Here is a 27,864-nt window from a genome sequence, read left to right on the forward strand (position 1 = left end):
GTGGCCCGTTATTGGCTGTACGTGGCTGAAACGGGCGAAACGGGCTCTTACGCGAGCCTGGGCCGTTGGGCCATTGACCGACACCAGGGCACGGTGGTGGACGGAGGCAGGGGAGAGCCATGCCATGTGATAAAGTAAGGCGCGGGGGTGGCCGGACATGCCATCGGACATGCCAGTGCTCGGCGCCGGGAATCTAGGCGAGGGTAAGCCAGCTGCCACCGGCGTGACGGTGTAGACCAGTAGTCGAGGGGCTGGCAGAGGCCTGGCAGATATCGGTCGGCGGATATCCACTCAATGGCAATCCCGAGGGCTAGCAGCTGCAACCGCGGCAAAGATCGCAAGGCTTGCGGAGCCGAGTATCCTGCGCAACGGCCCCTTCGTCTCGTAGATCGTTGCCCAAGGCGTTTGCTTGGCCGCACGTCCATTCGCGCAAGATTCGGAGTCTGGCGCCATCGTCGCGTCGTTCGACAACGGTGGGAAACAGCGTTGCCAACTGGAGGAATTTTCAGTGGTGACAGCGTGCAGGCGGATGGCGACATGGGCCGGCACTCCTCGCAGCGATGGGCAAAGGGCGAGGCGCTGCGAGATAACGATTTAGACGAGCGCCCGACGCGCCTGATCTCGCGGTTGGCGTTGGCGTCGGCGCCGCCCCACCGCGCCGTCGGCTGCCCGCTCCGACTGGGCTGTGCGCCGATGCCGCCTGGCACTGCTCGACTGTCTGCTCTGCGTGCGGCGGGCCGGGGCCACGGGGTGCCTAATGCCGTCAGCGGCGTCAGCGGCAGGCCTACTGCACTGCGAGAGCGCCGGTGTAACCTGCCCCGCCGACTCGTGTACTCCTGCGCTGCTTGTCGTTCACATCTCTTGGTCTCAACCCCTTGTTACGAGGGTAGACGTCGGCGACGGCGCGCAAGATGAACACCGCGTGCATCGACACGACTCAGACCACCTTTCTTATCTCCATTAATGATAGCCGCGGCATGCATGCCACTCACTGATCTTGGTAGCGAGCCGGGTCGTACGTCAGCCTCGGGCCAACGTCATGGGTCGGTCTCGACACGATGGACGTTAAGCAAGACCTGGTCTTCGGGACCTGGGTGGACCTTGTCATCCCGACCTGGCCTTTGCCACCTGCGTGGTCGGACTGCAGCCTGCCTGCTCGTATGCATGCAGAGGGTATTAAACGGGTTACCGAGTGCCCCGGTCTGTTGTGACCTACCTTCACCTGCCCCCTACCGCCTGCACCATGACCCTCACCGCCGTTTCACCACCCATCGTCATCGACGACAGCTTTGTGCACTCCGAGGTCACGACCGTGATTGTTGACGACGTGGGCCGCCTCAGTGGTGTGAGTGCGAGGCTGTCGGGGGGCCCTTCGTCGGCGGCTTTGGGGTCGCCGGCAACAGGGTGGAACTACTTCATACGAAAGTGGTTGATCTGACCCTCCCAGGACTCATTCTTCATCAAGGACCCCAACGGCAAGGTCATCATCTCGGCCGCTGGCCCAGAGTACTCGACCGTGTCCAAGAAGAGTGAGTGCGAGGTGGATGGGCCCGTCTGACCGCTCGCAGCAATCACCGACGCGGCCGGCAAGACGCTGTACGAGATCAAGGGCGACATCTTCACACTCAAGCATGCGATTACCGGCAAGCGAGACGGGCACGAGGTCTTCAGAGTCAAGTTTGAGGCGCCCAGTGAGCCGCTCCCCATCCGCCCCAGCTGACCCCAGTCCTCGCCAACCACAAGAGCAAGTTTGAAATCAGCCTCGAGACCAAGAACGGCGTGCACGAGATCGAAATGGTCGGCGACTGGAAGTCGACCGACATGAACTTTGTGCTCAAGCCCAGCGGGCAGGTCATCGCGACCGCGGCCAAGGACCACCTCTCCTGGGGCTTTGAGGAGCACAAGGACCAGATCGGCAACCCCATCTCGCATGAGCGCGTCACGACGGGCTTCTACGTCCAGATTGCGCCGGGCATCGACGTGGCCGCGTTTTCGTCCATCTGCATGTGTGTCGCCATGATCAACCACTCGCACCATACGAACGCGTGAGCTGGCGGGGAGGGGCCGCTGTGCCACTATGACGTGTGGCCGAGAAAAGAAAGAAGCGTTGTATAATGTAGCTGCGTGGTGTGAGGATGAATGAAGCAACGTCAGTTTGTAAAATGGCGCGGCCGAGCTGATCTGGCCACGAGTGAGCGACGTACGCGCAAACGACGACGACGCGACTGATCTCGCCGTCGTGGTCTTGGCGCGCGTCAGTGAGCGAGCGACTTTGTGCCCACCCCACCCGCCGCCGACTAGCACCGGCGCCGTGTTAATGACGCGCCGGCGCGGGGCACCCCCGCTACCCCGTCCCCGCCGCGGCACTGCCTCTCGGAGCCTTGTTCGGCGCCGGCAATGTCCAGATGAGAAACGGGCGCCGGGCACCGCATGCGGCTTGGCACGGGGGAGGGCCGCGGCCGGGGGCGGGCGCGCCTAACCCGGATTTCGGGGGCCTATCTGCGGGCCTAATGGTGTCTTAACGCGCCTAACCACCCACGCGGTATCTGATACAACCCGCATGGGTTGTTTCTTTGTCGCAATGTTGCCCGCAAAAGTCACATCTCGACCTCATTGTTCTCATTCTCTACTTAAGACGCGACGACAGACGACAGGCGACGAGACCAACGACCCAGACGCGACTTGCATAGACTCTCGACAGACGACTCGACAACTCGACAACTCGGCGCTCGGCTGGACCCTTCACCGCTTGGCATTTAACCCTCACCTCGACAGCACCTCCCCCTCCCCTCATCACACTCACCCATGATGCTGGGTCTCAACTCGAACCCGGCCCCCGCGCCCACATCGATCAACACGACCGGCACATACACGCTCAAGCGGAGGCCAGAACTGTGCGACGTCTTCCTGCGCATCGCGCACGAGTCGGGCGACCCCGCCGACGCCATGGGCCAGGTGACGCAGGCGACGGAGCAGGTCGCCAGCTTCCTGCGACAGCTCACGGCGCGCCCGGCGCCCTCGGCCGCAAACCACCAGCACCGGCCGAGCCTTGACGTGCCCGGTAGCGCACACTCGCACTCTACGAGCCCGGCGCGCTCGGGCTCGGGCCGCTTCTCGCTCTCGCGCTTCTCCATCTCTGGCCCGTCGAGCTCGGGCTCGAACGACGAGACCAAGAGCAGCCTCGGCCCGTCGAGCGCGTCGGCCTACGCTGAGCGCGTCAAGACGTCGGCCCACACAGACTGGCACTCGGACAGCGAGGACCCAGACGTCGACGACACGCCGCCAGTCACGCCCAACCCCGAGCGCCCCGTCACCACCTGGTCGATGGAGCGCGTGCACACCCAGAGCTGGACAGAGTACCGTGACGGCGTGCCCGAGGAGCAGCGGGCACGGCGGCACCGCGCTGAGACGACGATGAAGGCGACGTTTCATGACTTTACGGCCCTGAGCGAGTTTACCACCTGGGTGACGGTGAGTGTGGTGTGGGGCAGCGGTGTGCGGTGGGATGGCGGCTGACGACCCAGGCGTCAAAGTATATTTCGTTCGACACGCTCACCTGGCGGCTGTCGAGGCGGACCGAGAGATCGCTCGCCTCGCGCGCACGGCAAGGTGCGCTGCGCGACGCCATCTCCAAGGCGCGCGACTACGCCTCCGTGCTCAACGCCGCGACTGCGGTGGACCGCTCGCTCGCCATTGCGGATGTGAGCGATAGTGACGCCCGGGGAGACCACAGCGTGCCGTACCACGCTGTGAATGCGCAGTTTGACCGCGCCGGCGGTGGTGCTGGCGGGCCAAGACTCAACTTTGACCCAGAAAAGGTCGCCGTGGATGTCACGGTCAACGTCAAGTTTGTGCTCGAGTAGGGGGGTGTATGCATTGTCACTGTAGCCTGGTAGGTGTGGGCGCGTGCAGGGGGGTGCGACGAGCCGCGTGTTGTCCTGATGGCCGACTGGCCGACTGACGTGCTGACTGGCCACGCGCCCAGTCGTGTGTGTCGACTGACGCCCCCCTCGTCGCTCAACTCGTCGTCGTCTCGTCATCTTCTTTTCTCATTCTCATTCTCTCTTCCACTCACTCAACCTTTTACTTGCCCTTCATGCCCCCCCGTCAGCGCCGCAACACCCTCTCGGCCATGGCCCACGCCATGCCCCTCCGCGGCAACAGCCCGCCCCTCTACGACATTGACACCGACGACACGCCCGCCACCGGCGGCGACCACATGCCCACCGACAACGAGGAGCCCGTCCCCGACGACATCGACGCCGACGACACTACCGTCGCCGCCGAGAGCACCATGGCGAGCAGCAGCACCATCATGCCTCTCCCCACCCGCGAGGCGAGCGTGTCGTCGGACCCTGCCGCCGCCGCCGCCGCCGCCGACGAGGCCAACAAGCACGAGGAGGAGGTTGACGAGCTCGCGTCGCCCGCGCCTGTCGTCATCCAGCCCGCCGCCGCCGCCACCGACGCCGCCGAGGTGGCCTCGTCGACTGGCCCCAAGAGCCCCTCGCACGCCGACGCCGCGCCCGAGGGCGAGGGCGCCGGCGACTCGCACCGCGCTCGCGCCGAGACTCCCGAGGAAGCCACTGCGGAGGAGTCTGTTCCTGCGGCTTCGGCGGGCGAGACCGCGCCCATCTTCAGGCTTAAGTGGAGTGCCAACCCGGATGCGGCGGCCAGGGTCAGCAGTGTCGCCCTCCACCTCGACCAGGAGGACGCCTGGGGCGACGCCTGGGACGACGGCTCGGAGGACGACACGGACAACGGCACGGCCGCGGCTGCCGATGCCACCGCGGCTGCCGAGGTTGCTGAGGACGCCCCCGCGGGCGACGTCACGAGTGAGGATGCCCCCGACGGCACCAAGACCCCCGAGTCCGTCGAGATCACCGCGACCACCGAGGTGACCGTGGGCACCGAGGCCACCAAGACCGCCAAGGTCACTGAGACCGCCGACGACACCAAGACCACCAAGACCGGGACCACCGACGGCTCGACCGAGCTCACCGACGAGCCGGCCAAGTCGCCCGCCTCGACGCCCCCCACTAGCGCGGCGTCGGACACGCCGACCACCACCCCCAGCAAGCGCAAGGCCGAGACCACGCTCGAGCGCATGCGCAAGTACGGCCGCCGCACCGTTGACCGCCACATCAGCGAGGAGGTCAAGGCGCGCGAGGCCCAGTTCACGGCCGACACGGCCGAGCTTCGCGACAAGCTCGAGGCCGCCGAGGCCGAGACTGCCGAGGCGCACCGCCACCTCGAGGACAAGCGCCGCAGCGTCGAGGATGTCCAGCGCCGCGTCCTCAAGGCTACTAGTGAGCTCGAGGAGCTCATGCGCCAGGTGGAGAGCAGCACCGCTGAGATGGGTACTGCCCTCGTGGCCCACACTGAGGCTCTGGACCGCGAGTACAAGGCCCAGAGCGCCCTCGACCACTTCCGCTACGTGTTTGACGACGACAAGTTTGCGCTCGAGGAGCGCCGCTTCAAGGGATACGAGCTCGCCGACGCGGACGCCGCGCGCGAGTTTGCCGGCGAGGAGTGAGCTGGGATAGGGTGGGGTGGGGTTGGGTAAAGAGGGGTTATCAGGTGCATGGTAGTTGGCCATGCCAGGTTGTGCGTTGGTGCGGTTAGGCGAGGCGTGCTGCATTGACATGTTGACTACTGACGCTTGCTGTTCCGCACCATGAGGGTGGCCTCGCTCGTCACCTCATTCTCACATCACGAGGCAGGCGATCCGCTCTTAGTGACAACGTTGTTCTTTGAGTTCCCTTGGGACAATGGTTGATGTGATCCCCTGGGCTGCCAAGTACAAGAACCGGTTGGGAGAGACACCCCAGCCAACCCGCCACAACAACCGCAGCCTGCCGCAGCAACCTAGCAGCAAGTCTCCCCTGCAGCCAAGCTGACACCCAGATGACCAACAGCAAGAGGCAGAGGTCCAGCGCAAGCAGGAAGCGGGCCAGCACAAGCACGCAGCAACCCAGCACCAGCAGACAGCAACCCAGCGCCAGCACGCAGCAACCCAGCGCCAGCACGCAGCGGTCGGGCACCGGCACCCAGGCGCCCAGCACCAGCACGCAACCGCCCACCGCCACTCCCACCCCCGCCCCGCCCCCCGTCCCCGGGACCTACCCCGCCGCCGTACGCCGCATCAACGCGTCCTACGCGCAGCCGCTGGCCGGCGCCGAGCGGCAGCTGGAGTCGATGCACAAGCACGCTGCGCACCGTATTGCCGATCTAGCCGAAGCCGAGCACGGCATGGCGCTCGCCCGGGACAGGGTGTACGCCGCCGAGCGGCGGCTGCGCGACGCGCAGGACCTTGTCGTTGGGGCTGAGGAGCGGCTCGCGGGGATAAGGGAGCTGCAGCGGGTCGAGCTGGAGTATGTGGCGAAGGCGCACGGCGCGGTCGTGCCGAAGGGCGAGGTGCCGGCTGAGGAGGTGACTCAGGCTGGGGAGGGGGTCGTGGACCGCCGGCGTACTATCTGAGCGGGGCGTCGCAGCTCTGTCTGGTCTATGAAAACATAGTGTATTGTCCTCAGCCTACCGACCCATTGAGCTGTGTTGAATGACTCTTTGAGTGGCGTGAGTGTGCGTGTGTGTGGACGGCGCGAGCAGCAGTGCGCCGGCAACCAGCACCGACGCCGTCGCCAAACGCAAACGGCAGAGGTCCCAACCTCGAACTGCTCTTGCTCTTGCCCACAGCAAAAAGGTCGGGCCCACCGCTCGTCCGACCGCTGACCAGGCCCCCATACCGCCGCTCATTTTTAAGGCTGTCCCCAGCAAGTGGTGATGCGTCCGCAGCAAATATGGGCACCTGGCCAGGACGGGGCTCGAACACGGGGTATCTGGATGACGGCTTCCGATCCACCGAGAGAGCAGGTGACACCTATGTTCGAGCGCCGTACCGTTGTGCAACGGCAGCCTGGCGAGGGTGGGTGCTGGGGAGGCGGGGCGGGGGCTATCAGCCGCGGGATGGGGCCGGCGTGTGTGTGGCGGGCGTGTGTGTGTGTGGCTGTCAGGCGTATGTGTGGCTGTCTCAGTGCGACGGTGCTTCTTCACGGTGCAGAGGCACCGGTGCGCGGCGTGTCGAACATGTCGCCGCGAGCTGTAGTGCATCGGGCGCGAGGACGCTTTCTTGGCGCGAGTCTCGTCCATTGTTCTCGAACAACACAGCGGCGCGCCCGTCCTTTGTACATGCGGGCACAAAGGCCAACTCAAGAACAAGATGGTACCTACAGTTTGCCGCAGTGCGATCCAGCATGAGAGGTATAAGACGCAGCACCAGCGGACCACACTTGCGACCGACCGCAACGCCAGACGCCACCCCAACCGCCACCCCAACGACAACAGCCTACCACACAAGATGACCACGCCCACGCCCTCCACCGCCGCCCTCAAACGCCTGCGCCAGCTCATCGCCCAGATGGACCAGTACCGAGCCCGCGACGAGCCCCATGGGCGCAGCACGGCCCAGGAGTCCGTGCGCGCCGAGGTCGTGAGCTCCGCCGCGAGCCTGGCGCACTGGACGTGGCGGCGCGCGCGCGCCGAGGAGGCCGTGCGTGCCGCGGCTGACCGGGTGGCCGAGGCGCAGGCGAGGCTCGCTGCTGCTGAGGAGGTCCTCGCGGCCCGCCGGCGTGAGCGGGACGCCGAGGTCGCGCGGGCTGAGAGGGCCGAGAGGGCCGAGCGGGCCACCAGTAACAATGTGTTGGCCGCCAAGGACGTGGAAGCGGCCCCCGCCATGCGCGACCCCGCGGTCTAGTTATGTTTTGTACCGCCGGATTGTTGGGTGTGCGCGGTGGGGAGTCTATGCAGCTTTGTGTGTCTTGTGGCCGGGTTCTCTTGCGGCGCCGAGTGCAGGAAAGACCGGCTCGCTGAGCACACTCGGGGCTATTGTCTCTCACAATGGCGCTGAAGGTCGTTACACACCTTGTCGATCGCACAAGGGGTTGGTCTCATCCCTTCACCTCACGCGGTGACAATCCGCCGTTCAAAGCGACGTTGTTGTTCAGTGCACATAGTGACCGGCGTTGATGCGCTCGGTTTGGCGAGTACAAGAGCCAGCGCCCTCCTCCCCTTGACACCGACCCAACCGCCACAGACCCAACAAGCAATCACCCAACGATACCCACGACACCCACGATGAGCACCCCCACCACCTCCACCACCACAGCGTACGCACGGGTCCTCGGAGTCATCAACGAAGTGTACAGCCCCCTGATCGCCAGCGCTGAGGCCAAGGTGATCCGCCTACAAGCCGAAGTGGCGGCCGGAGCGGCCGACCTCCGCAGCGCCGAAGAGGGCCTGAGCGCCGCCGTGCAGCAACTAAGCACTGCGATCGCCGAGTCAGACCTGGGGGTGGCCTACGCAGGGATCGACGGCTCAGGACCGATGCCACAACAGTGGCGGGCCGCCTACGAGGCGCTGGCCGCCGCGTCCCAGCTGGTCCGCGCGGCTGGGGGCAGGAACCGTGCGGCGCTCGCGGAGCTGTCCAGTGCTAGGAGCTTGCTCGCGGAGCTGAGGGGCATGAGGGAGGTGGAGGTGAGGCGCGCTAGGGCGTATGCGGCGGCGGTGGATGGGAGCGGGGCGGGCCAGCGGGGTGCGTAGAGCCGCGGAGGGCGGGCGTCGCCCCCGCGATGACGGGAGACCACTGCCTGTGCTGTTGCGGCCCCCCACTTCTGGGCCGACTGCCACAGTCCCGCACATGGCCACACCGTCGTTGAAGCAGTCCATACCAGTACATGCAAGTATAGTGTATCCATCTTTGTGGGGTGCCAGTTGAAGACGCTGTGCGAAGGGAAGGGCGGGCGGTGTCGCCGAGCACACTCCTGTTGTTCCGCGAGGCAATGTGGCGGACCAAGCTCACCCGACACCCATCCGACGCACATGTCACCCCGCTCGCACCACGCCCAGATCGCTCACAAGGTAGCCGGTCCGGCTCCTTTCGGTGACTTTGCTGTCCATGTGCATAGAGTGGGCTGGGTTGATGCTGATCATCCAGCTCGGCTGGTACAAGACCGCGGTGGACCCCCTTCCGTACCGCAACAACACCCATAGAACACAGCACCCAGCCCTTACACCCCCAACAGCAAGTCCCCCCCCCTCCCCTCCCCGAGGCAAGCTCACGCCCGCAGATGAGCACCCCAACCAACGACCCCCCGGAAGTCCAGACCGTAAACGCGTCCTACAAGCGCCGACTGGCCTGCGACGAGGCGATGGTGGTGGGGCTGCGCACATTCTTGGCACAGCAGGCTGCCGAGCGCGACCAGGCCTTCGAGGAGCGGTGCGCCGCTGAAGAGCAGGTGGTCATCGCTGAGCTGAGGCTCGTCGCCGCGATGCAGGCCTTCGACGCCGCCGAGAAGGTGGCCGACCCCGCTGAGGAGAGGGTGCGCGCCGCCAAGGAAGCGCTGGCGCGTGCCGAGGCCCGGCTGGAGGAGACGAGGCGCTGCATGGTGCGGGATCTCGCCAGAGCGTACGCTAGGTCGGGAGAGATCCCGGAATGAGTCATGGCCACGGGGGTCGGCAGACCTCTTCGTCACCTTCAAGAGTGCTGAGCACGGTACCAGAAGCGCGTTTTCTCATACCATCCTATGCAACTATAGTGTATCCGATTCCTCCATTCCATTTTGCTGCGGAAGTCAGTTGCAAAGGTTGTGACCTTCATGAGTTTTTCCGCGGCGTGCACCCGGTCCCATTGTTCGACTGTCAGGCTGATGCACGTCGAGGCCACAGGTCACCTTGGTGTCGATCGTTCGCGCAAGGTGAAGGGTGATCTCTCCATTCGCCTCACATGCCTTCAGTTCACCGATTCACACCGCTGTTGTTTGTGTGCACAATGTAAGCCTTCGACAGGGTCGTCACGGCTGGCGAGGTACAAGAACCCGCCGCCCGCGGCCCCCTCCAACCCACCACACCCAGCCCTCCCCAACGCGCCAAGCCGACGACCACCCGAGCAACTGTTGTTGAGACCTGCATAGAGGACATGTTCATCCTACGACGCCGCCGCAGTACACAACCGAGTGGCGGTGTGGCACCGCCGTCGACGGCCCCGACGGCGCCCTCGAGCACCCTCGAGCAGCACACCCTTCCATCAGCAAGTCCCCCCACAGCCAAGCTGACCCGCAGATCACCGGCACCCGCACAGCCCAAGACGTCGACGCGCTGTTCGCCCCGCTCTTCGCCAGGGCCGAGCGGACCGTGGCCAGCGAGCAAGGGAACGTCTCGCTCCAAGTCGCGCGATACAACGAGGCCGAGGAGCGGGCCCGTGCCGCCCTGGAAGGGCTGCGCGCCCGCGGGATGCAGCTACGCGAGGCTGAGGCGGGTCTCGCGCGCGCCGAAGGGAATTTGGTGTGGCTTCGTCGATCGAAGGCGTCCTACCTGTCCCTTGTTCGGCGGGCAACGGAGGGGGGAGGGGAAGGCGAGGGACATGCCCAGACTCGTGATGGGGCTCCGGCCACAGGCGACGGCGGGGCCCAGTAGCCGGCGCTTGAGGCAAGCCCCAGCGGGTGCGTACGCACCGAGGAAGTGCAGCATCCCCATAGAGTCTGTGCATGCAGCTATAGTGTATCCATTCTGTTGCTGGGATCAGTTGTGGACGAACAGACTTTTAATGGACGGCTGTGTCGCCGAGGAATCGGCCGACACTTGACCTCTTGAGGTGATGAGGGGCCTGATCGCAAGTCTTCACCTCGCGAGGCGGGCGATCTCCTTGCCTCAGTGACTTTGTTGTCCCTGTGCATAGCGTCCCAAGATGCCGCCTGTCCTCCACGCTCTGACGGGGTACAAGAACCAGCCAGTCTACCCTCGCCACCGCAACACGAACCTCCAACCAACCACCCCGCCACGCCAACGACCCAACCAAATCCCCGATGAGCACCCCCACCCACACTTCCGCCGTCGAGGCCGTCAACAAGAAGTACTCAGCCCCCCTCGCCACAGCCGAGCGCCACGCGGCCCGCATGCGCGCGCTCCTGGCCCGCCAAACCGCCGAGCTCACGCAGGCGAGCCCCGCGCTGCGGGCCGCAAAGGCCGAGTGGGCCGCCGCCCGGGCGCAGCGGCCGCTCTCTAGGCGGAGGGTACACGCCGCGGATGAGGAGCTGCGCGCTGCGTTCAACCGCGTGCTGGCTGCCCGGAACCGCGAGGGCGCGGTGTCCAGGATTCTTCTCCGCGCCGAGACGAGGGTCGAGGAGCTGAGGCGCGGGAAGGAGGTCGAACTGTGCCGGCTTGCTCGGGTGCATGGTGTGTCTGCTGGGGAGGGGGAGGCGGGCGAGAGCGAGAGCCAGGGTGGCGTGTAGTGCGGCCACAGGCGAGCGTCCCACAGCCTCCGTCCTGCGCTTCACCTCCCGCTCGGGGCAGCTACATACAACAGGCTCCGAGGGTGCCACATAGCAATGTCTCTTGTCCATACCAGTCTATGAAACTATAGTGTATCAGTGTCTGTGGTAGAGTGCGAAGGCCGTGGAAATCACCCAGTCCTGTTGTTTTCCTTGTCGTGTGATCGACGATGTGGCTACTGGCCACCTCGCGGCCGATCGCACACCCAGGAGTGATCTCGCCCCATCGCTACACTGGCGATCCGCCTGGCCAGTCACATCAACAGTCACATCAACAGTCACATCACTATTGTTTGTAGGCACCCGTCGCGGCCGTAGAGAGCGACCATCACTACTCGAGGGCTATAATAGCTGGTCGCGAGAGCCAGCCCACCCAACACGACCCCACCAACCCAACACCCCGCCACAACCAGCAAAAGCGAGTCCCCCTCCGCGCCACGCTGACCCCAGATGACCGCCACTCCACAGCCTCCCCTCCCCACCCCGCCGCCCACCACCGCCGAAGCCAGTGCCGTCTACGCACCGCTCCTCGCCAGCGCGAAGCAGCACGCCGCCAACGCCCGCGCGCACGTCGCGCACCGTACCTCTCAAGCACGTGGGGCCGAGGAGGCGTCGCGCGTCGCAGCAGAGCAGGCGGGTGTCGCCGCCGAACAGCTGCGCGACGCGCAGGGCCTCCTCGCGCGCGCCGAGACCGAGGTTGCGTTGATCGAGCGCTGTATTGCCGCCGAGCTTCCCGGCACTAGGGAGAAGCAAGCGCCCGAGGGCGAGGGGAAGCACTCGGGTACGAAGAGTCGCGCCGGCGGTCGCGGCGCCACTCGCGACAAGGGGGACAAGCCGGCGGTGAGCAAGTCCGGGATCACTATCCTTAGCCAGCTCAACTGGGCGGAGGAGATGCGCCGCAGCCGGTAGTCGTCCAAGTGTAGTGGATATGTAGTGAATCTATTGTCTGTGAGGCGGGGGGGCATGTAACCGATGTGTGGCTGCAGGGGGTATCGCCAAGGACTCACCTCGTGCCACATGTGTGCTCGCAACGTGGCCAGCGACACGATGCGGGACACGAGGCGGGCCACACCTCGTGTCGCCACGCCTCGTGTCGCTGGCCACGCTCCCACCTGCCCCTCACCCTTTCGCCCCTCGTCGTGCCGTCGCGCCGTCGTCGCGCGGTCGCTCACCCACCACGAGGCTCACCTCTCGCCCCACCGACGATCCAGCATGCCTCGTGACTGTCGTCCGCGTGTCGGTGGGCTCTGCCGTCGCCGATGCTCCCAGTCTAGAGGGTACATAACCCAGCGCCGCGAACCTCTCCCCCTCACCACCAAAGTCTCCCCTCAACATAAAACTCTCCCCTTCACCACCAAACTTTCACCCACCACGCGAAACATCGCCGCGCCGCAGCCTTCGCAACCACCCAGCCGCCTCAGCAGCAAACCCAAACGCAAGTGTCTCTCCCGACCAAGCTTACACACACAGATGAGCACGCCCAGCGACCACGTCCGCGCCATCGAGGAGGCCGTCGTCGCATACGCCACGCTCATCAAGCGTGCCAAAAGGCAGTTAGACCGCGACAACGTCCTCGTGGAGTTTTACAGGAAGCAATACTACGAAACCGAGATCGAGGAGAGCTGCTACCATACCAACCCGGGCGGCGCCGCCAAGCTGCGCGAAACTGCCGACAAGCTGCGCTCTGGGGAGGCGCTCGTTTCGAGCGCTGAGAAGAAGCTTGCGTTACTCTGCTCCTGGAAGAGGGAGGAGCTGGACGCGCTTCTCTATGCACGCAAGCGCGCAATGGACAAGGCGCGGACTGAGAACCGCGCGGACAAGGCTCCGGCTCCGGCTGCCGCCGTGACGTCCGACAGCAAGGACGGCGAGGGCAGCGAGTCCAGCGAGGACATTGCCGCCGAGTAGCCGGTCCTCGACCCCATCCTCGGCTCTGCCGCCCCGAATCTGAGCGTAGCCGCTGGCAGTGCACCGTACCTAGTCTATGCAAGTATGGTGTAGTGTGTCGTTGTGCAGTGGGTGCCTTACTGGGAGCATTGTGAGCAAGGCGGTGGAGGGGCGAGCACCTCCCTGCCTGCAGAGCCTTGCAGGGCACATCAAGCACCCTGCTTACAGAGGCTTGCGCGTCACCCGGCCACAATACCAGCACTCCCCTCGCACGATAACAAAACGCACGGGCAGTGGCGAGACAAGGTGTGCAGGCGGGGCGGTGGGGCGACATTGTTCGTTTCGCCTTGTTGCGTGTGGCGGATCGGCGGTGTGCCACAGGCGGGGCGGAGCACAAAGCCAGCGACAATGCGTGAGGTGCGAGACAAGGCGAGTGGGGTGCACCTTCGAGTGTGCTACCCCTGCAGTAGCAGCACCAGAATATAAGCCGGCGCGCTCGCTGCCTCCCTCCCCATCCATCAAGCAAGCACGAACACACACACTATGGCGAACAAGGGCAAGCGGCGCGCGAGCTCCCCCCGCCGGGGTGGGGCGCGCGCGGGGGCTACCGCGACGACTACGACGGCGGCAGGGAGAGCCCGCCCAACAGCAACTCTGGCGACGCTCCCCCCGGCACGACGACCCCCCCAGACGACACGACACCGGTACACAGCGGCGCCTCCTCCCCCGAGGTGGTACTCACCCCGCCCGACGCGCCTACCGGCTCCCTCCTCGCCGCCGCCCCGTCTCTCTCGGCGTCGGCGAGCAACCCCTTTCTGAGCGGGTACGCCAAGGCCAACTCCGGCGACCCGGCGTACGCCGCCATCGCGGACGGCAGCGACCTGTTCGGCGTCAAGGCGGCGGCTACGACGGCCTCAACCACGGCCGTCGGGTTCGCGAGCTTCATCACCCCGGCCAAGTTTCCGCCCGCGCCCGCGCCCGCGCCGGCGCAGCCGAGCGCGCCGTTCTGGACGGGGCTGGGCCAGGCGGGGACGACGATTACCCCGCCACAGCAGGACGGCGGCGCGGGCTGGGGAGCGCAGGGCGCGCAGGGCGCGCAGCAAACGCCCAGCGCCGCGCCGCACGGCTTCTTTGGGTTCTCGGCCCAGCGGCAGGATGCGGGCGTGGCGGGGGATGCTGGGGGGACCGCTGCGGCACTGGGGCAGAGCGTGCCGCAGGGCCAAGCCGGGGCGGAGGGCGGGCAACAGGTCGAGGGTGGAGCGGGGACCGAGACGGCCGCGCGGCTGCGGGAGAAGCTGATGGCGCAGAAGGCGGCCCGGGAGCAGCACGAGCAGGAGCAGCAGCAGCAGCTCCAGTACCAACAGCAGCAGCAACAGCAACAACAGCTGCAGGAGCAGCAACAGCAGCTGGAGCAGCAGGCCCAGGCGCAACAGGCCGCCGCAGCAGCGCACTCGGCCAACGAGGCGCAGCTGCAGCGCGCGCCCGAGCAGGCCGAAGCCGAGGCGCACTCGAACGCAATGGACCCGATCGAGGACGTCGAGATGGCGGACGCCACGCCGGCCAAGGATGACGACGAGGGAAGCCTCTTCAGCGACGACGAGGACAAGGCAGAGCGGCCCCGCAAGCGCAGGTCGAAGGGCGTGAAGGAAGCCGGTGAGGAGGTCGGCGCCGACTCGGCCATCGACTGGGCTTTAGACCGCGAGCTGGCGTTCGTCGCCGCGTCCACCGAAGCCGCGTACAAGACGGCCGCAGACGACCTCCTCTTCGCGGGGCAGCAGCTCCTGCTGGCCATGGACACGCACCGCCGCAGCACGCGCAAGGTGAAGCGCGCGCTCCGGAGGGTCGAGCGCGCGCGCAAGGCGATGGCGGGGCACCGGGGCCACGTGCAGGACAAGGAGGACATGCTCGAGGGGCGGCGGGCGCGGCTGAAGCGCGAGGTGCGGGCCACGCTGCGTGAGTGAGCTGTGCTGGCCCAAGACTGTTGTACGCGACGGGCCGAGCTCCGAGTAGAGTGTGAGAGACTAGACTGTTGTACGATACCCTGTTGCCATACCACATGCATGCTCACTGCCGCTTGAGGAACGACGGCGTCACCCAGCGCACGTACCACTGTATAAAGTCTGGCGTGAGCTCCGTCGGGGGGGAGGACGCACGCGCAGCGCAGAAGCCGAGCTCGTCGTCGTCCTCTTCGTCGCGGGGCGCGCTCTCAACCGCGGGGAGGGGGCAGTCCTCCCACGTGCAGAGGGCGGACGAGGGGTCGGGCTTGGCCCGGGGTGAGGGGGGGCTGGGGTCAGCGTGTACGCGCGGCGACTCACGATGGGTCGCGGCGGGCCATGACGTTCGAGTCGTGGAGTGTCCTTTGTGTTGTTGGTTGGGTTGCTGCACTGACGTCGAGGCGCCGGCGGGGTGGCTGGCCCGCTGCACGCCCACAATGCACGGCCTGTGCATCGCGCTCTGCACTTTGTCTTCTCGGAGCTCGCTGCGGCCACTCGGCGACACCTGCACTGTCGCGCACGCCGCCACTCCGGCGCCGTCGGCCGCGGCGGGTCCCCGCTCGGCTCCACGGCCCGATGCTAGACAGTGGGCGCTTGGCACGCCGACGCATCGTCAACATATCGCTTCTCCTCCTCATCCTCATCCTCCTCATCTCCCTCTCCCTCCCAATGACATCCCCCACGCCCCCCACCTCCCCCTTCCTCTCCAACACGTCCACCGTCGCGGTCCCCGGCCGCACGCTCACCGTCTACACCGCCGGCCCCGCCGCCTCCCCCGACGTCATCCTCCTCGAGAGCGGGCTCGGCCAGGGCGCAGCGTACTGGGGCGGCGTTGTCGAGGCCATCACTGCCGCGGCGCCCGAGCTCCGGGTAGTGGGCTACGACCGGGCGGGGTACGGCGTGTCCTCCCCGCCCACCGACAGCCGCACGCTGCACGACCTCGCGGCCGACCTCGGCGCCGTCGTCGACTCGCTCGGCGCCAGCCGCCTCGTGCTCGTCGCGCACAGCTGGGGCGGGCCCATCGTGCGCACGTACGCCGCCTCCGCGCCCTCCCCTCACGGCATCGTGCTCGTCGACCACTCGGACGAGGGGTGCGCCGCCTACTTCTGGCGCTCGATGGGCTGGGCATTCTGGCTCCAGGCGTGGCTGTACACGCCGCTCAGCTACCTCGGCGTGCTGCGCTACGCCATGAGGCGCATGGGCGACGGCATCCCCGAGCCCTACTTTTCTGCTGCGCTCGCGTCGTCGACCAGCCCGACGGCGGCGCGTGCCGGTGCGCTCGAGGTGTCGCACGTGCAGAGCGACCTGCGGGGGCTGCTCGACAACCCGCCGGCCATTGGCGACACGCCGCTCGTCGTCATCTCGGCGGCGGACACGGCGGCCAACACGCCGGGCAGCATGCGCGAGCTGCTCATCGCGGCGCATAAGCGCACGGCGGCCGCCGCGAAGAACGGCACGTTCGTCGTCGCCGAGAAGAGCGGGCACATTGTCCCGGCGTCCGAGCCGGGCCTGATCGCGGGCCACGCCGTGGGCCTGTTCCGCGGGCGGCCAAACGCAGAGTAGTGCAGATAGTACAGATTATAGATGCATACCTCGGCCCTACAGGTCGGCCTCGACCTCGGCGTACCCGCGCGCGCGGACGCGCTCGAGCCTTGCCCGCTCCCCGTCAAACGCGGCCCGGCTGCTGTCGGCCAGCGCGCCGGCGCGCTCAGCGGCGGCCCGCGCATCGGCGATGCGCGCGCGCACGGCGGCGAGGTCGCCCAGTGCCTCAGAGAGCGCGAGCTCGGCCTCGAGCCGGTCGGCGCTGATCGTCTCCAGCACGGCCGTGTAGCTGTCTGCGAGGGACGCGAGCTCTGCGTCGACGTGCCTGTCGACGGCGCGGCGGGCGACTGCGCGCGCGTGGGCGTACGCCGAGGAGCTGGACCCGGGGGTCGAGTAGGGCGGCGGCGCGTCGGGCGGCGGGGAGGAGCGCGGGGCGGCGTCCTTGCCCTTTGCCTTCTTCTTGTCGCTCTCGTCGGGCTCTGGCGGCGAGGGCGGGGCTGGCGCGTCGCTCGCGGCCTCGCCGTTGCCCCGCTGCCCCGCGCCGAGGCGCGACCACAGCCTGCGTAATGGCGGTTGGGACATGGATGGCGAGGCGAGGTGGGCGGGGCGGGGCGACGAGGATGACGAGGAGTGGGCGATGTCAACGTGACCGCGAGATGATGACGAGCGAGTCGATCGTCGACGAGCTGGCAGGCTGGTGCCTGCGTCGTGCGAGCTTCACACCAGCGGCATCACTTGCGGCGTGCATCGACCCGCTGTGAGCGCCGGGCGAGGCCACGCCATGCACGGGCGTCGCGGCGTCCCCAACCAGCGCTGCGCCGCTGCTGCACCGCCCCGCCGCGGCGTCGGCGTCGGCGTCGGCGTCTGGGCGCTTGCTAAGGCGGCGGCTCGGCGCCGAACCGGCGGCTATCCATCCCCCCCCCGCCCACACTGCATGCTTATCCCCGCCAAGCACGCGGCCCCCCACGCGCCCCACCTCGGCCTCGGCGCTGCGGCGACTATACGCATAAGCATGCTGATGCGTGCCGCAGGATCTCGCTTGCGGGGTGTCGTGTGCATCTCCCCACATCCACGTCGACCCCACGACGGCAAAGTTTGCCGAAAGCGCGGTTGCTTGGCGCCGGCCGGCAACGGCGCGACCTCGACTTTCGCTGCACCGCCGCCGCCGGCCGCTCGACTCTGCACACTCACTCACGCAATGGGCATCGCAACGTCAAAGCTCGGAGACAGCAACGAGGCCGACGTACGTGCCCAGCTCATGCTCCCGCCCCCGCCGGTGCCCGTGCACCAGATGGGCGGGGGCCCGTCGACGGCGTCGTCGCGCACTGCGCCGGCCCTCAAGCCGCCTGTGAACCCCTCCGACGTCGCCGAGGCCATTGGGCTGCTGCGTCTCCTCGCTAGGACCGACGAGTTCCGCCCGACGCCGTTCTGCTCGACGTTCGTGCAGCTCGTCGCCGGCGAGCCGAGCACGCTGAGGGGCGAGGACACGCCGCTGGCCCTCCTGCGCAGTGAGTGGGGCGGTGCTCCCTCCGGCATATCGGCGCGGCGCTCACACCCCAGACTATGGCATCGTCACCGACAAGAAGGACCTCGACACGCTCCCGCTCCTCTGGCCCCGGCTTCTCTCGGCAATGGACTACGGCGGCTCAAAGTACCAGTACCACGACTTTTTTCTGCTGCGCGGCGTGCGCGTGAGCCGGTGCGGGCGGGAAGTGTGCCCGCCCGCGCCGGAGCAGGCCCTCCGCCGCACCTTCATGCTCGAGGTGACGCCGCGGCCCGGCGTAACGCGGCTGAGCGCGCTGCTCGAGCTCGAGTTTGGCCGGGCCGAGCGCGGCGCCTGCGGGCACCAGCACGACACGCGCACCGTGCTCCGCGCGCGCCGGCTCGGGCTGGTGCTCCTCCGCGTCAAGGCCTCGCCGCACGCGCTCGCCGTCGGCGACGTCGACCGCGGGCAGGGCCAGCGCTGGGTGCTCCTCGGGTGCGTGCTCCGCCACGCTGACGGCGTGCACTCTGTCGTTACGCAGGTCGCTGGCGAGTGGGTCCACCTCGTCGAGGGGGATGAGGCTGTGCAGGTCGAGGGCGTGGCTGGGGCCATGCAGCGCGCTGGCGGCGCGGCGCCTGCCCAGGTCGCTGTAGCCCTCTTCCGCTGCGTGCAGCTCGACGCGCCGCCGGCCGTCATCCTGCCGCCGCGCGACGCGGCGCCGAGCGACAGCAGCGTCAGCGGCGGGCTCGGCGGTGTCCCGTTATAGCCGTGCCTCCACCGGCGCCTGACATAGTTTTTCTCACCACATCATCATCCACCTCGACTCGTGCATCCATCCTGCCCCTCCTCCTCCTCTCTCCCACCACTCTCCATGGGCGCGGACACGTCCAAGCCAGTGCAGAACAACTACGACTCGACCGCCGCGCAGCTCTCGCACGCTTTCAGCAGGTATGCTCAGCGGCCCCCGGAGAGCCCGGGGGTGGTGAGCGACGTCGTGGGGCTGCTGCGCCTGCTCGTGCGCGACCCCGACTTCAAGAGCTGCTTCACGCCGACCGGCAGCGCGCTGGGCTATGCGCTCTTCAAGATACCTGGCATCCTCAGCGGCATCGACAGGCCGCTGCAGCTTGTCCGAGGTGGGTGGCGGATGCCCCGCACGCTCCACCCCGCACGCACGCACTGACGCCCCCGCCCAGACCAAGGCATCATCACCGACAAGCCCGAGCTCGACACCATCCCCCTCATCATCGGCCGGCTCCTCAAGTCGATAGACGACTCGGGCTCGGGCTTCCGCTTCGAGGGCCTCATGCGCATCACGGTCGTGTGCCGCATCGAGTGCATCGGCGGCGGGTGCCCGCCCATAGAGGCACCGCTACCCAACCGCTACGTCGTCGAGCTCCCGACCGCCCCCTACCCCGACGCCTCGAGTGTGCACGACACGCCGGAAGAGTACAGCGTCAAGGCGCAGCTCGACCTTGCGCTGGCGCTCGAGGGCGTCGACAATATTGCGTCGACGCCGCGGCCCGACTTTCCGTCGCCGCTGCCTGACTCGCCCGACTCGCCCGGCGAATGCAGCTGCAAGGGGCAGTACACGACGCAGACGATACTCAAGGGCTCGCGCGGCGGGCTGGTGATTCTCCACTTTCCGAAAGCCACCCACCCGGTGATTCTCAACGAGACGATCCAGCTGCCCGACCGCAGCGAGCCCGAGCTGTGGATCCTGGCGTCGGCTGTTGTGCGCCACGGGCCAGAGTATGGCGGGTACGGCACGGTCCTCCAGCGCAAGCGCGGCGGCGAGGGGTGGGTGCATGTGGTCGAGGGCGAGGTGCGGGATGTCGACTTGGGCGCGAGTGGTGGTGTGCAGGGGCTGGGGCTGTATGCTGGGGATAGGGCAGAGGTCGCGTTTGCCGTGTACCGCTGTGTGCCGGCGGGTGAGTTTGAGGACGGCGGGGTGGGGCTGGGCCTGGGCGGGGGTGGGGGCGGCGGGGGCGGGGCGGGCGGGAGCGGCGCGTCGACGCCGCGGCAGTAGGGTGTGCATAGATGGGTCGATACTGTTGTTGTACATGCATGGGGTGGCAGCGCCGGGGGCGGGGACGGCGACGGTGTCGGCGTCGGGGACGGCAGCGTCGACGAGCACGCGAGTAGTTGCTGCAGCACGTGCTGCGCGGCGCGTTTGTTGATAACGCGTTGGTCGTGTTTAGGGCCAAAATTGTCACTCGTCCTTCCGCTCCTCTCTCCACTCGTCGTCACAATGTCGTCGCTCTTCAAGTCCAAGGCGGCGTCAAAGGCCGCGTCGACGAAGAGCGCAGCGCCGAGCATTGCGCCCAGCACGGCGAGCGCCGAGGCTGAGGCTGCTCCAGCACCGACCACCTCGATCATAACCGTCGCCCCGGAGAGCAACACCCCCGAGCGCGCCTACACAGCCGAGCAAGAGGCCAAGGTATCTCCCCCCCTCCGTCCCCGCTAACCCTGCCAGATTGCAGAGCTGCGCGCCTACACTGCGAGCCAGCAGCTCCCCGAGAGCGACGCCTACGCGGCGTGGGAGGCGCGCTTTCTGTCCGACCCCGCCGTGCACGCGCGGTACATGCGCGCTGCGAAGTGGGCGCTCGAGGACGCCAAGAAGCGGATCCGGGGGACGATGGAGTGGCGGCGCGAGTTTCGGCCCGACCTCATCGAGCCGGGGGAGGTCGAGGTCGAGCAGGAGACGGGCAAGCTGTGCGTCGGCGGTGGGGGGCAGGAGCTGACAGCGGCAGCGTGATCTCTGGGTTTGACCGGGACGGCAGGCCGCTCATGTACATGCGCCCTGGGAGGCAGAATACCAAGGAGACGCCGAGGCAGCTCCGGTACACGGTGTACAACCTCGAACGGTGCATCGACCTCATGCCGGCCGGCGTGGAGAGCGTCACGCTGGTCATCGACTACGCGAGCATCTCGTTCAGCCAGCGCACGTCGGTGCGCATGGCGATGGACGTGCTGCACGTGCTGCAGAACCACTACGTCGAGCGGCTCGGCCGCGCGCTGCTCGTCAACGTCCCGTGGTTCTTCTCGGCCTTTTACACGGCCGTGTCGCCGTTCATCGACCCGGTGTCGCGGGACAAGGTGAGGCGAGGCGACGCCACGCGCGAGCTGACGCCGACGCCAGATCCGGTTCAACCCCGCCGTGCTCGAGCTCATCGCGCCCGAGCAGCTGGAGAAGGACTACGGCGGGGCCGTGGATTTCGTCTACGACCACAAGGTGTACTGGCACGAGCTGAACGAGTGGGTGCGGGAGAGGGAGGGAGCTGACGCCGACGCAGCTTCTGCCGCATCGCGCCAGACGGGGGACGGCTCGACCCCGACGGCGGGGCGTGGGTCCCGCCCACGGGCTTGGGGATCAAGCACGCCGTGGACGAGTGGGAGGGGGAGCGGGCGACGCTGGCGGGGGGTGAGGGCGAGGGCAAGGTCGTCGACGCGGTCGACGCGGCGCCGGCTGCCGCTCCCGCCGTCCCGGCCTAACTGACTCGACTCTACGCCTCCTCACGACACGACCACGCCCTGTAGATATTCATAGACTCCATGTGCATCTTCTTCCTAGCCCTACGAGCGGACGGCGGCGATCTGGAGAGTCAGCGCAGCCCGAGTCCAGTCCGGCCCAACCCACCACCTGGAACTCGGCGGCCGCGTTCTGCGGGAGCGCAGCGACGCCAATCGCGGTGCGCACGGGCAGCCCGACGTCCTTGGGGAACTGGGCAGGGTAGACCTCGTTGAGCGGGCCAATGTTGTTGGCGTAGTCGTTGACGTAGATGGTGATGGAGATGACTGCGGCGTGAGCGCGCGCGAGCGAAGCGAGCGGGCCTCGACCAGCGACAAGCCCAGCTAGCCCGGCGAGCAAGCAAGCGGGACAAGGGGAGGCGGAGCCCACGCCCACTCACCATCCGACAGGTCGAGGCCGGCGTGCGCGAGCCGCTCCGACGCATTCTTCAGCGCCTGCACCGTCTCGGCCTGCACGCCGCCGGGGACGAGCTTGCCGCTCGCGTCGGCGCCGATCAGGCCCGCGAGGTACACCTTGTCGCCGGAGCGGATCGCGGCGGAGAAGATGGGCGCGCTGCCGGCGGCCGTGATGACTTGCTTGTTGGCGTTGGGCATTGTGCTGCTTGGTGGATGGTGGATGGGTAGGGGAGGGGAGGTAAGCGACGGCGGCTTATATGCGTGGGGGAAGCGGGCATGACGCGATCGACTTCGGCAACGCGGAGCACGCTGCTCGGCGACATCCGCCGCCGTTGCGCAACTCGCCCGCCGATTTACAATCCCGCTGTCCGACCAGTCGCCATGACGTTCGATACGAGCCCCGAGCCGCCCATTTCCCATTTCCACCGCGCTCTCTCCCATCTCGTCGTGCTCTTTCCCATTTTGCGCGACTCGCGCGACTCCTCGCCGCACCCCGCGGCCCACGTCCACGCGTCCACTGACACTGCTCACGCTACACTGCTCACCCCCGCTCGCCGACCGCCGAGCCGCCGCCTACGCCCCCGCCTACGCCCCCGCCTACTCACATCGGCCCCCGCCCTACTCACATCCATCTACAGCGCTCCTCCCTATCAACAATGTCCAATGCATATGCCACAGTCGTGCGGTGAAAGAGTCCGTCGTGTCTCGTCTCGTCTCGTCTGTCTTGTTCGCGTGTGCGCCGCGCGCGGGTCGTCTCGTCGTGTCCCTTTTGGGTGTTGATGTCCGTTGCCTTCGTGTATGGGTGGTTCTCGGGTTGCGTCAAGCAGCTACCCCGCGTCAGCCGCGCCAACCGCGCCAACCTCGCTTCTCGCGCTCGCTCCGCTCGCGCACTCACCCCTACGCCGGCCCGTCCGGGTTGTGAGCACGCAGCGGCGCCCCCGCGTTCGGCTCGACCGCCGTACGCAGCCCCTCCATCGTAAGCCCGCCATACTCGAGGTCCGACGCCCACGACGGGTCGTACCGAGGAGGAACAGGACGGCTGCCGCCAACACGCCCGGCGTCCTCCTCCTGCTCGTAGCTGTCCGGGTCATGCACCCGAGCGCTCTGGTGTCTAGGCTGCTTGCTCTCGTCCTGCTGCACAACCTGCACGCTCTGCCTCACAGACACCGTTGGCGGCATCGATGTCGACTCGACAATGCTCGAACGCGGCGACCCAAGCGCCTGCTCGGAACCCGCGCGCCCGAGTTCGGCCGCGTCCTCGGCGCTAAACGTCAACGACGTGCCCTGCGACCAGCGCATGTTGGCGAGGTCGGCCTTGGACGAGCGGGTGCGCTTGATCGGGAGGTCGGAGCCGGAACGCCCACGCGACGTGAGCACCAGTGGCGTGATGACCGCATCCCTGCCATGTGCGTTGTCGGTCAGCGGAGCGAGGCTGCTGGGCGACAGCGGCGTCGTGTCGACCGAGCTGCGGTTGCGGCCGTGGTTGGACAGTAAGTCGATGCCCGACGAGTTGTTGCGGACCACCTGGGTCATGGGTTGTTCTGCGAGTCAGCTCGGAACACTTAGCACCACCTACGAGGGTCATCTGGCGAAGTGTCGGGAGGCGAGTTGTCGACGGTAAAGTGCGCGAGGAGCGTGCGCGCCGCCTTCTCGCGCTTCCTCACACGCCAGATTAAAATGGCAAGGGCAATGATCACAACGAGACCGCCAGCCTGCGCATTAGCAACACCCCAGTCCCCTGTACCCACAATGCCACCCGCAACCGCACCAATCGGGACGCTGGTCCCATGCTTGTCCCCGGAAGGTGTTGACGTGTTACTTGGATCGCCTGCTCGTCCATCAGAGCCCGTAGGAGCGGCACCGGCACCGGTGGAAGTGACTGTACCACTGGTGGGCCCCGTGGATGTCATGACCGTGTTCGTCGGCAGCGACCCTGTACCTCTGCAACGGCGTAAGCGCTGTCACTGGCCCACCTACCGCGGGCTCACCCAGAGGTGATGAGGAACTGGGCACCCCAAAAGTCCCAGTGGCTGCCCACCGGACCTCCGACAAATGTCACGACGATCGTGTACACGACTGTCGGGTCGACGCTGACAAACCACAAGACGTTGTCGGTCATGACTCCAAACGTCGTGCTGTACCCGCTGAGGCCGTCCCACGAGTTGGGGCCAAAGTACGGCGGTGGCGAGATCTGGACGTTGTACAGCCCGATGGCACTGCCAACGCTGCCGATGATGCTGATGAGCGAGGTGTTCCGGGGCGAGCTGAACTGTAGAGTCGCGCCAGAGGTGTTGGTCGACAGCATCAAGCCTGAGTGGGTGCATGTGCCGCCGGCCGCGCCAGTGGAGCAGAACAGCGTGCAGTTGGTTCCAGCCGCACAAGGGGTGTACGGGTACCAGGCTCTGTCGTCCCCCAAGGTGAGCTTCAGCGCCGGGTTCATCGAGCCGTCTTCGTTGACAGCTTTGACATCGTGCGAGAGGGACGAAGCACTGCGGGTATGAGCGGGGGCGAGAAGCATGAGACTTACCCAGGCCCTCCCACCGCCGACTCGACCACGGCCTGGACGACGCTGATGACGCCAGCCTCGACCGTGAGCTTCAAGGTGTGTCCCTGGTAGCGCAGGTCCCAGATACCGAATGTGCCGCCACCCGCAGGCACAGTGACACTACGCTTGAGGGTCGAGTTCGTGTCGACTTCGACAGTGACCTCGCCCGGGCCAGAGACCAAGAACCAGGCGCCCGTGCCGGTAAAGGTGATGCTGACGCTGGAGCCGGGGGTTGTCGAGTTGTGACACGAGAACTGGCTCAGACAGTTGGGCGGCGGGTACGGAGTCCACTGGGCCATCTGGGCCTGGGTGACCGAGAGGTTGGGTGGGTCCCATTTGAGAATGGGCGAGGCGTCGGAGATGGTATAGTTTGTCTTTGACAGCTGGGCGAGGGTGAGGGGGAGGAGGAGGAGAAGGGCTATGGTGGCGAGGAGTGGTGGTGGGCGGCGCATCGTCGTCGTGGGTGGTAGTGGTGGGTGATTGTTTGTCAAAGGAAGACGACGAGGGCGGCGCGTGGTGGGGTGACTCGAGGGCGTGCGCGTGGGTGTGCCCCTCTAGCTCTTGCTGCTGTGCGTGTATCAGCAGCGACGAGGTGTCGAGGTGGGTAACTCTTCAAGCGACTTGGGTGTCAGAGAGGAAGATGAAAGAGGAGTAAGAGTGAGACAAGAAAAGAGATGAGTTGGGCAAGTAGCGTCGTCGTTGCACCGCCGCCCGCCGCCGCCGCCGACCACACTGTTGCGGGCAAACGCGCCTTGGATACTTTATTAAGACAATGTGCGTCTGCGTGTCCTTGTGTGCTCCGAGCGGCGCGAGCGGCGGGCGCCGTGGGTGCCGAGGGGAGGCGGCGATGCGACGAGCGCCGAATGACTCAGAGTAGCAGTGTGCACCGACATCTAAATGACGAGCGAGCGGCGTCGGGCGGCGGCGGAGGGCAGAGGGGGAAGGTCATTGCGCGCGTCATTGTGATTCTCTGCACACGCGCACGGCTCGACACAAATGACGACTCCTGGGAAATCTTGTGCCCGGCAGCATCGACAGCGCCGTCGTTGTTGTTGTTGTCGGCGCCGACGCCGACGCCGAGAGAGAGAGAGAGTGGGTGGATGCAGATGTTGTTGCAGCAGCGGCTGCCGTCATGTCCCTCCGGCCTTTCGGACCACGGTCAACCGGAGCACGCCGACTCCGGCCCCGACGTCATTCCTTGCACCTCTCTCTGCCCACGTCGTCTGACCATCCATCTCGGCCATCTCTCGACACGACTCTCTTGCATACAAGGCAAGCACCACACGACAGCGTGCTCTCGAGCACGACACGGCCCCTCGTCTCGGCCTCCACCCCCGCCCCGTCTCGCCCCGATGCAGGCGTTCAAGGCCCGAGTGCCAGAAGATCTGGTGCCATTGGACCCGCCAGTGGGGCTGCTGGCAGACTGGGTCGCGGACAAGGCGACGTTTCTGCAGGTAGCAGAGGAGACATTGCCGACAGGAGGGGTGAGTGCGCCGGGGCGGGTGGGTCGGCGACTCATCGCCGAGCGGAGCAAGGAGGGGAGACGGGGGGAGGGTCGGAGGGAAGGAGAGGAAGACGGCCCGGAGGAAGGCGAGGAAGGCATCACTGACACCCCCAGGCAGTCTACACCGTCACCGACACATCTGGCGACGTCGTGCTCAAGGGCGAGCGGAAAGCACTCTCGCTGCACAAGGAGCTGAGTGCGTAGCCCGCCGAGCCGACCTCACACGCAGCAATAAGCGGGCCGGACCACGAGAAGCTCATCACGCTCCGCTCCTCACTCTCGTTCACGGGCAGGACGACGGGCGTGGTCGGCCTCGACCCGAGCGGCGTCATCGTGCTCGATGTGCACGTCGACTCTGGTGAGTTGGCCTTGGGCAGTGGGCGCTCACCCCAGACACCCACACCCTCGGCGTGCACTACACCGGCTTCGCGACGCATGAGCCGGCCACGCTCCGGCTCCGCGGGGCAATGACGAACGCGACGGCCGACCTAGTGCTCAACGACACGTACACCGTCGCACGCCTGCGCCGCGAGGTGCTCTCGACGCTCGAGGAGAGCGACCAGAAGAAGACGGTATGTGCGGCCATGGGCATCGCTGACCGCAGTACTTTATCTGGGTCGCGCAGGGCGTCGACGTCGCGTTCACCGTCGCGACGTGTATCGCCCTCGGACGACTGTTGCGCGAGCAACACCTGCGCAACTAGGCCTGGTGCGGGGCTCACACCGACTGCTGCTTGTTCGGTAGCAACGACGCCGCAGGCACTCACCGCGTGCCGCGGAGACGAGAGGCACCACGCACCGCAACGACACTGCCGCGACGCGCTCGATCGCACCGTCGAGCTGCACGACGACGGCTTCCGACTGCATTTTTTCCCTCGACAACATACAGCATGCATGATCATGCATGCCGCGGGTGCCGTACTCCCACCGCTGAAACGCGGTGCCGCGCGCTCTCCACGGAATGTGCCACTAATTGCACTTGACAACGAGGTCGTACTGCTCGTGCACGCCTGCAAGCAGTCGTCGGCGCGCGTCGGCATCATGCGATGTTTACTGCCGCTTACTCGCACGCACTCGCCCTCGCTCGCCATCGGGCATGAGATCTCTGCCTCACCGCCCCGAGCGCACTGCAATCGCGCTTTTGTTCTCACCGTTCGGCACCGTCTGGCTGTCGACGCGGCGCTCGTTGTTGTCGGCTTGGGCCCCGTGCCGTGGCGCGCGACTGCGGGTGGTGGGCTGTTGTCGAGCTCTGCTCGGCTTGCGTTCAAGACTGCCTCGCCGCTGTGATGCCTGCTTCTCCTTCTCCGCGCTGATGCCCGTCGACGCTTTGTTGCCGTGAGTGGGATCCCGCACAGACTGGGATATGGTTTGGGTGGTGGGAGGACACGCTGGTGCCATCCGCCCTTCCGTTGTCGACCTGGTTCTTTTGTCCCGCTGACCGCTTACCGTCCCCCCGCTCGTCTTGGCTCTCACTCTCATCTTCTCTCTAACCCATTGCTCGTCGCCCTTTGTCGACGACGACGCAGACTCCAACAGTCTTCCATCTGCTTGCAAAGGGCACTGCGCGTGTGTCGATCAAGACATTGTGCCCAGGGGCGACTCTGCCCAAAGGACATCGCTCGACTTCTCGCCGCCGCCCGCTCGCCGGCCGCCCCGCCGCCCGCCAGC

At 66.8% G+C, this 27,864-nt stretch overlaps 18 protein-coding genes across 18 annotated transcripts; 15 read left to right on the forward strand and 3 right to left on the reverse strand.

Moving 5' to 3' along the window:
- Window positions 1-1,243: 1,243 nt before the first annotated feature.
- Q8F55_001548 (uncharacterized protein) lies at window positions 1,244-2,049 on the forward strand (the record flags this gene model as incomplete). Its single annotated transcript, XM_069350166.1, has 4 exons — window positions 1,244-1,345; window positions 1,448-1,529; window positions 1,569-1,691; window positions 1,727-2,049. The coding sequence occupies 4 exons, from the start codon at window positions 1,244-1,246 to the stop codon at window positions 2,047-2,049; spliced, it is 630 nt and encodes a 209-aa protein (XP_069213710.1).
- Window positions 2,050-2,805: 756 nt separating this feature from the next.
- Window positions 2,806-3,863, forward strand: Q8F55_001549 (uncharacterized protein; the record flags this gene model as incomplete). The annotated part of the gene is made up of 2 exons (XM_069350167.1): window positions 2,806-3,471; window positions 3,525-3,863. 2 exons carry the CDS (start codon window positions 2,806-2,808, stop codon window positions 3,861-3,863), a joined length of 1,005 nt encoding a protein of 334 aa, XP_069213711.1.
- Window positions 3,864-4,132: 269 nt separating this feature from the next.
- Q8F55_001550 (uncharacterized protein) lies at window positions 4,133-5,533 on the forward strand (the record flags this gene model as incomplete). The annotated part of the gene is made up of 1 exon (XM_069350168.1): window positions 4,133-5,533. The coding sequence occupies one exon, from the start codon at window positions 4,133-4,135 to the stop codon at window positions 5,531-5,533; it is 1,401 nt and encodes a 466-aa protein (XP_069213712.1).
- A 371-nt stretch (window positions 5,534-5,904) lies between these two features.
- Q8F55_001551 (uncharacterized protein) lies at window positions 5,905-6,477 on the forward strand (the record flags this gene model as incomplete). The annotated part of the gene is made up of 1 exon (XM_069350169.1): window positions 5,905-6,477. The coding sequence occupies one exon, from the start codon at window positions 5,905-5,907 to the stop codon at window positions 6,475-6,477; it is 573 nt and encodes a 190-aa protein (XP_069213713.1).
- Window positions 6,478-7,354: 877 nt separating this feature from the next.
- Q8F55_001552 (uncharacterized protein) lies at window positions 7,355-7,750 on the forward strand (the record flags this gene model as incomplete). The annotated part of the gene is made up of 1 exon (XM_069350170.1): window positions 7,355-7,750. One exon carries the CDS (start codon window positions 7,355-7,357, stop codon window positions 7,748-7,750), a length of 396 nt encoding a protein of 131 aa, XP_069213714.1.
- A 380-nt stretch (window positions 7,751-8,130) lies between these two features.
- Q8F55_001553 (uncharacterized protein) lies at window positions 8,131-9,491 on the forward strand (the record flags this gene model as incomplete). The annotated part of the gene is made up of 2 exons (XM_069350171.1): window positions 8,131-8,529; window positions 9,123-9,491. The coding sequence occupies 2 exons, from the start codon at window positions 8,131-8,133 to the stop codon at window positions 9,489-9,491; spliced, it is 768 nt and encodes a 255-aa protein (XP_069213715.1).
- A 1,365-nt stretch (window positions 9,492-10,856) lies between these two features.
- On the forward strand, window positions 10,857-11,282 carry Q8F55_001554 (uncharacterized protein; the record flags this gene model as incomplete). The annotated part of the gene is made up of 1 exon (XM_069350172.1): window positions 10,857-11,282. The coding sequence occupies one exon, from the start codon at window positions 10,857-10,859 to the stop codon at window positions 11,280-11,282; it is 426 nt and encodes a 141-aa protein (XP_069213716.1).
- A 489-nt stretch (window positions 11,283-11,771) lies between these two features.
- On the forward strand, window positions 11,772-12,230 carry Q8F55_001555 (uncharacterized protein; the record flags this gene model as incomplete). Its single annotated transcript, XM_069350173.1, has 1 exon — window positions 11,772-12,230. The coding sequence occupies one exon, from the start codon at window positions 11,772-11,774 to the stop codon at window positions 12,228-12,230; it is 459 nt and encodes a 152-aa protein (XP_069213717.1).
- A 561-nt stretch (window positions 12,231-12,791) lies between these two features.
- On the forward strand, window positions 12,792-13,226 carry Q8F55_001556 (uncharacterized protein; the record flags this gene model as incomplete). The annotated part of the gene is made up of 1 exon (XM_069350174.1): window positions 12,792-13,226. One exon carries the CDS (start codon window positions 12,792-12,794, stop codon window positions 13,224-13,226), a length of 435 nt encoding a protein of 144 aa, XP_069213718.1.
- Window positions 13,227-13,613: 387 nt separating this feature from the next.
- Window positions 13,614-15,166, forward strand: Q8F55_001557 (uncharacterized protein; the record flags this gene model as incomplete). The annotated part of the gene is made up of 2 exons (XM_069350175.1): window positions 13,614-13,617; window positions 13,761-15,166. The coding sequence occupies 2 exons, from the start codon at window positions 13,614-13,616 to the stop codon at window positions 15,164-15,166; spliced, it is 1,410 nt and encodes a 469-aa protein (XP_069213719.1).
- A 702-nt stretch (window positions 15,167-15,868) lies between these two features.
- Q8F55_001558 (uncharacterized protein) lies at window positions 15,869-16,762 on the forward strand (the record flags this gene model as incomplete). Its single annotated transcript, XM_069350176.1, has 1 exon — window positions 15,869-16,762. The coding sequence occupies one exon, from the start codon at window positions 15,869-15,871 to the stop codon at window positions 16,760-16,762; it is 894 nt and encodes a 297-aa protein (XP_069213720.1).
- A 36-nt stretch (window positions 16,763-16,798) lies between these two features.
- On the reverse strand, window positions 16,799-17,323 carry Q8F55_001559 (uncharacterized protein; the record flags this gene model as incomplete). The annotated part of the gene is made up of 1 exon (XM_069350177.1): window positions 16,799-17,323. The coding sequence occupies one exon, from the start codon at window positions 17,321-17,323 to the stop codon at window positions 16,799-16,801; it is 525 nt and encodes a 174-aa protein (XP_069213721.1).
- A 616-nt stretch (window positions 17,324-17,939) lies between these two features.
- Q8F55_001560 (uncharacterized protein) lies at window positions 17,940-18,990 on the forward strand (the record flags this gene model as incomplete). Its single annotated transcript, XM_069350178.1, has 2 exons — window positions 17,940-18,249; window positions 18,302-18,990. The coding sequence occupies 2 exons, from the start codon at window positions 17,940-17,942 to the stop codon at window positions 18,988-18,990; spliced, it is 999 nt and encodes a 332-aa protein (XP_069213722.1).
- Window positions 18,991-19,095: 105 nt separating this feature from the next.
- Window positions 19,096-20,250, forward strand: Q8F55_001561 (uncharacterized protein; the record flags this gene model as incomplete). Its single annotated transcript, XM_069350179.1, has 2 exons — window positions 19,096-19,357; window positions 19,418-20,250. 2 exons carry the CDS (start codon window positions 19,096-19,098, stop codon window positions 20,248-20,250), a joined length of 1,095 nt encoding a protein of 364 aa, XP_069213723.1.
- Window positions 20,251-20,472: 222 nt separating this feature from the next.
- Q8F55_001562 (uncharacterized protein) lies at window positions 20,473-21,716 on the forward strand (the record flags this gene model as incomplete). The annotated part of the gene is made up of 5 exons (XM_069350180.1): window positions 20,473-20,661; window positions 20,698-20,936; window positions 20,975-21,320; window positions 21,364-21,479; window positions 21,518-21,716. 5 exons carry the CDS (start codon window positions 20,473-20,475, stop codon window positions 21,714-21,716), a joined length of 1,089 nt encoding a protein of 362 aa, XP_069213724.1.
- An 81-nt stretch (window positions 21,717-21,797) lies between these two features.
- Q8F55_001563 (uncharacterized protein) lies at window positions 21,798-22,346 on the reverse strand (the record flags this gene model as incomplete). The annotated part of the gene is made up of 3 exons (XM_069350181.1): window positions 21,798-21,818; window positions 21,862-22,019; window positions 22,133-22,346. 3 exons carry the CDS (start codon window positions 22,344-22,346, stop codon window positions 21,798-21,800), a joined length of 393 nt encoding a protein of 130 aa, XP_069213725.1.
- Window positions 22,347-23,045: 699 nt separating this feature from the next.
- Window positions 23,046-25,145, reverse strand: Q8F55_001564 (uncharacterized protein; the record flags this gene model as incomplete). Its single annotated transcript, XM_069350182.1, has 5 exons — window positions 23,046-23,689; window positions 23,725-23,860; window positions 23,897-23,927; window positions 24,137-24,637; window positions 24,676-25,145. The coding sequence occupies 5 exons, from the start codon at window positions 25,143-25,145 to the stop codon at window positions 23,046-23,048; spliced, it is 1,782 nt and encodes a 593-aa protein (XP_069213726.1).
- Window positions 25,146-26,045: 900 nt separating this feature from the next.
- On the forward strand, window positions 26,046-26,900 carry Q8F55_001565 (uncharacterized protein; the record flags this gene model as incomplete). Its single annotated transcript, XM_069350183.1, has 5 exons — window positions 26,046-26,177; window positions 26,312-26,393; window positions 26,427-26,555; window positions 26,591-26,769; window positions 26,802-26,900. The coding sequence occupies 5 exons, from the start codon at window positions 26,046-26,048 to the stop codon at window positions 26,898-26,900; spliced, it is 621 nt and encodes a 206-aa protein (XP_069213727.1).
- Between the last annotated feature and the right edge of the window lie 964 nt (window positions 26,901-27,864).

The sequence above is a fragment of the Vanrija albida genome (assembly GCF_041260175.1).
Source record: "Vanrija albida strain AlHP1 chromosome Unknown contig_1, whole genome shotgun sequence".
Taxonomy (NCBI): domain Eukaryota; kingdom Fungi; phylum Basidiomycota; class Tremellomycetes; order Trichosporonales; family Trichosporonaceae; genus Vanrija; species Vanrija albida.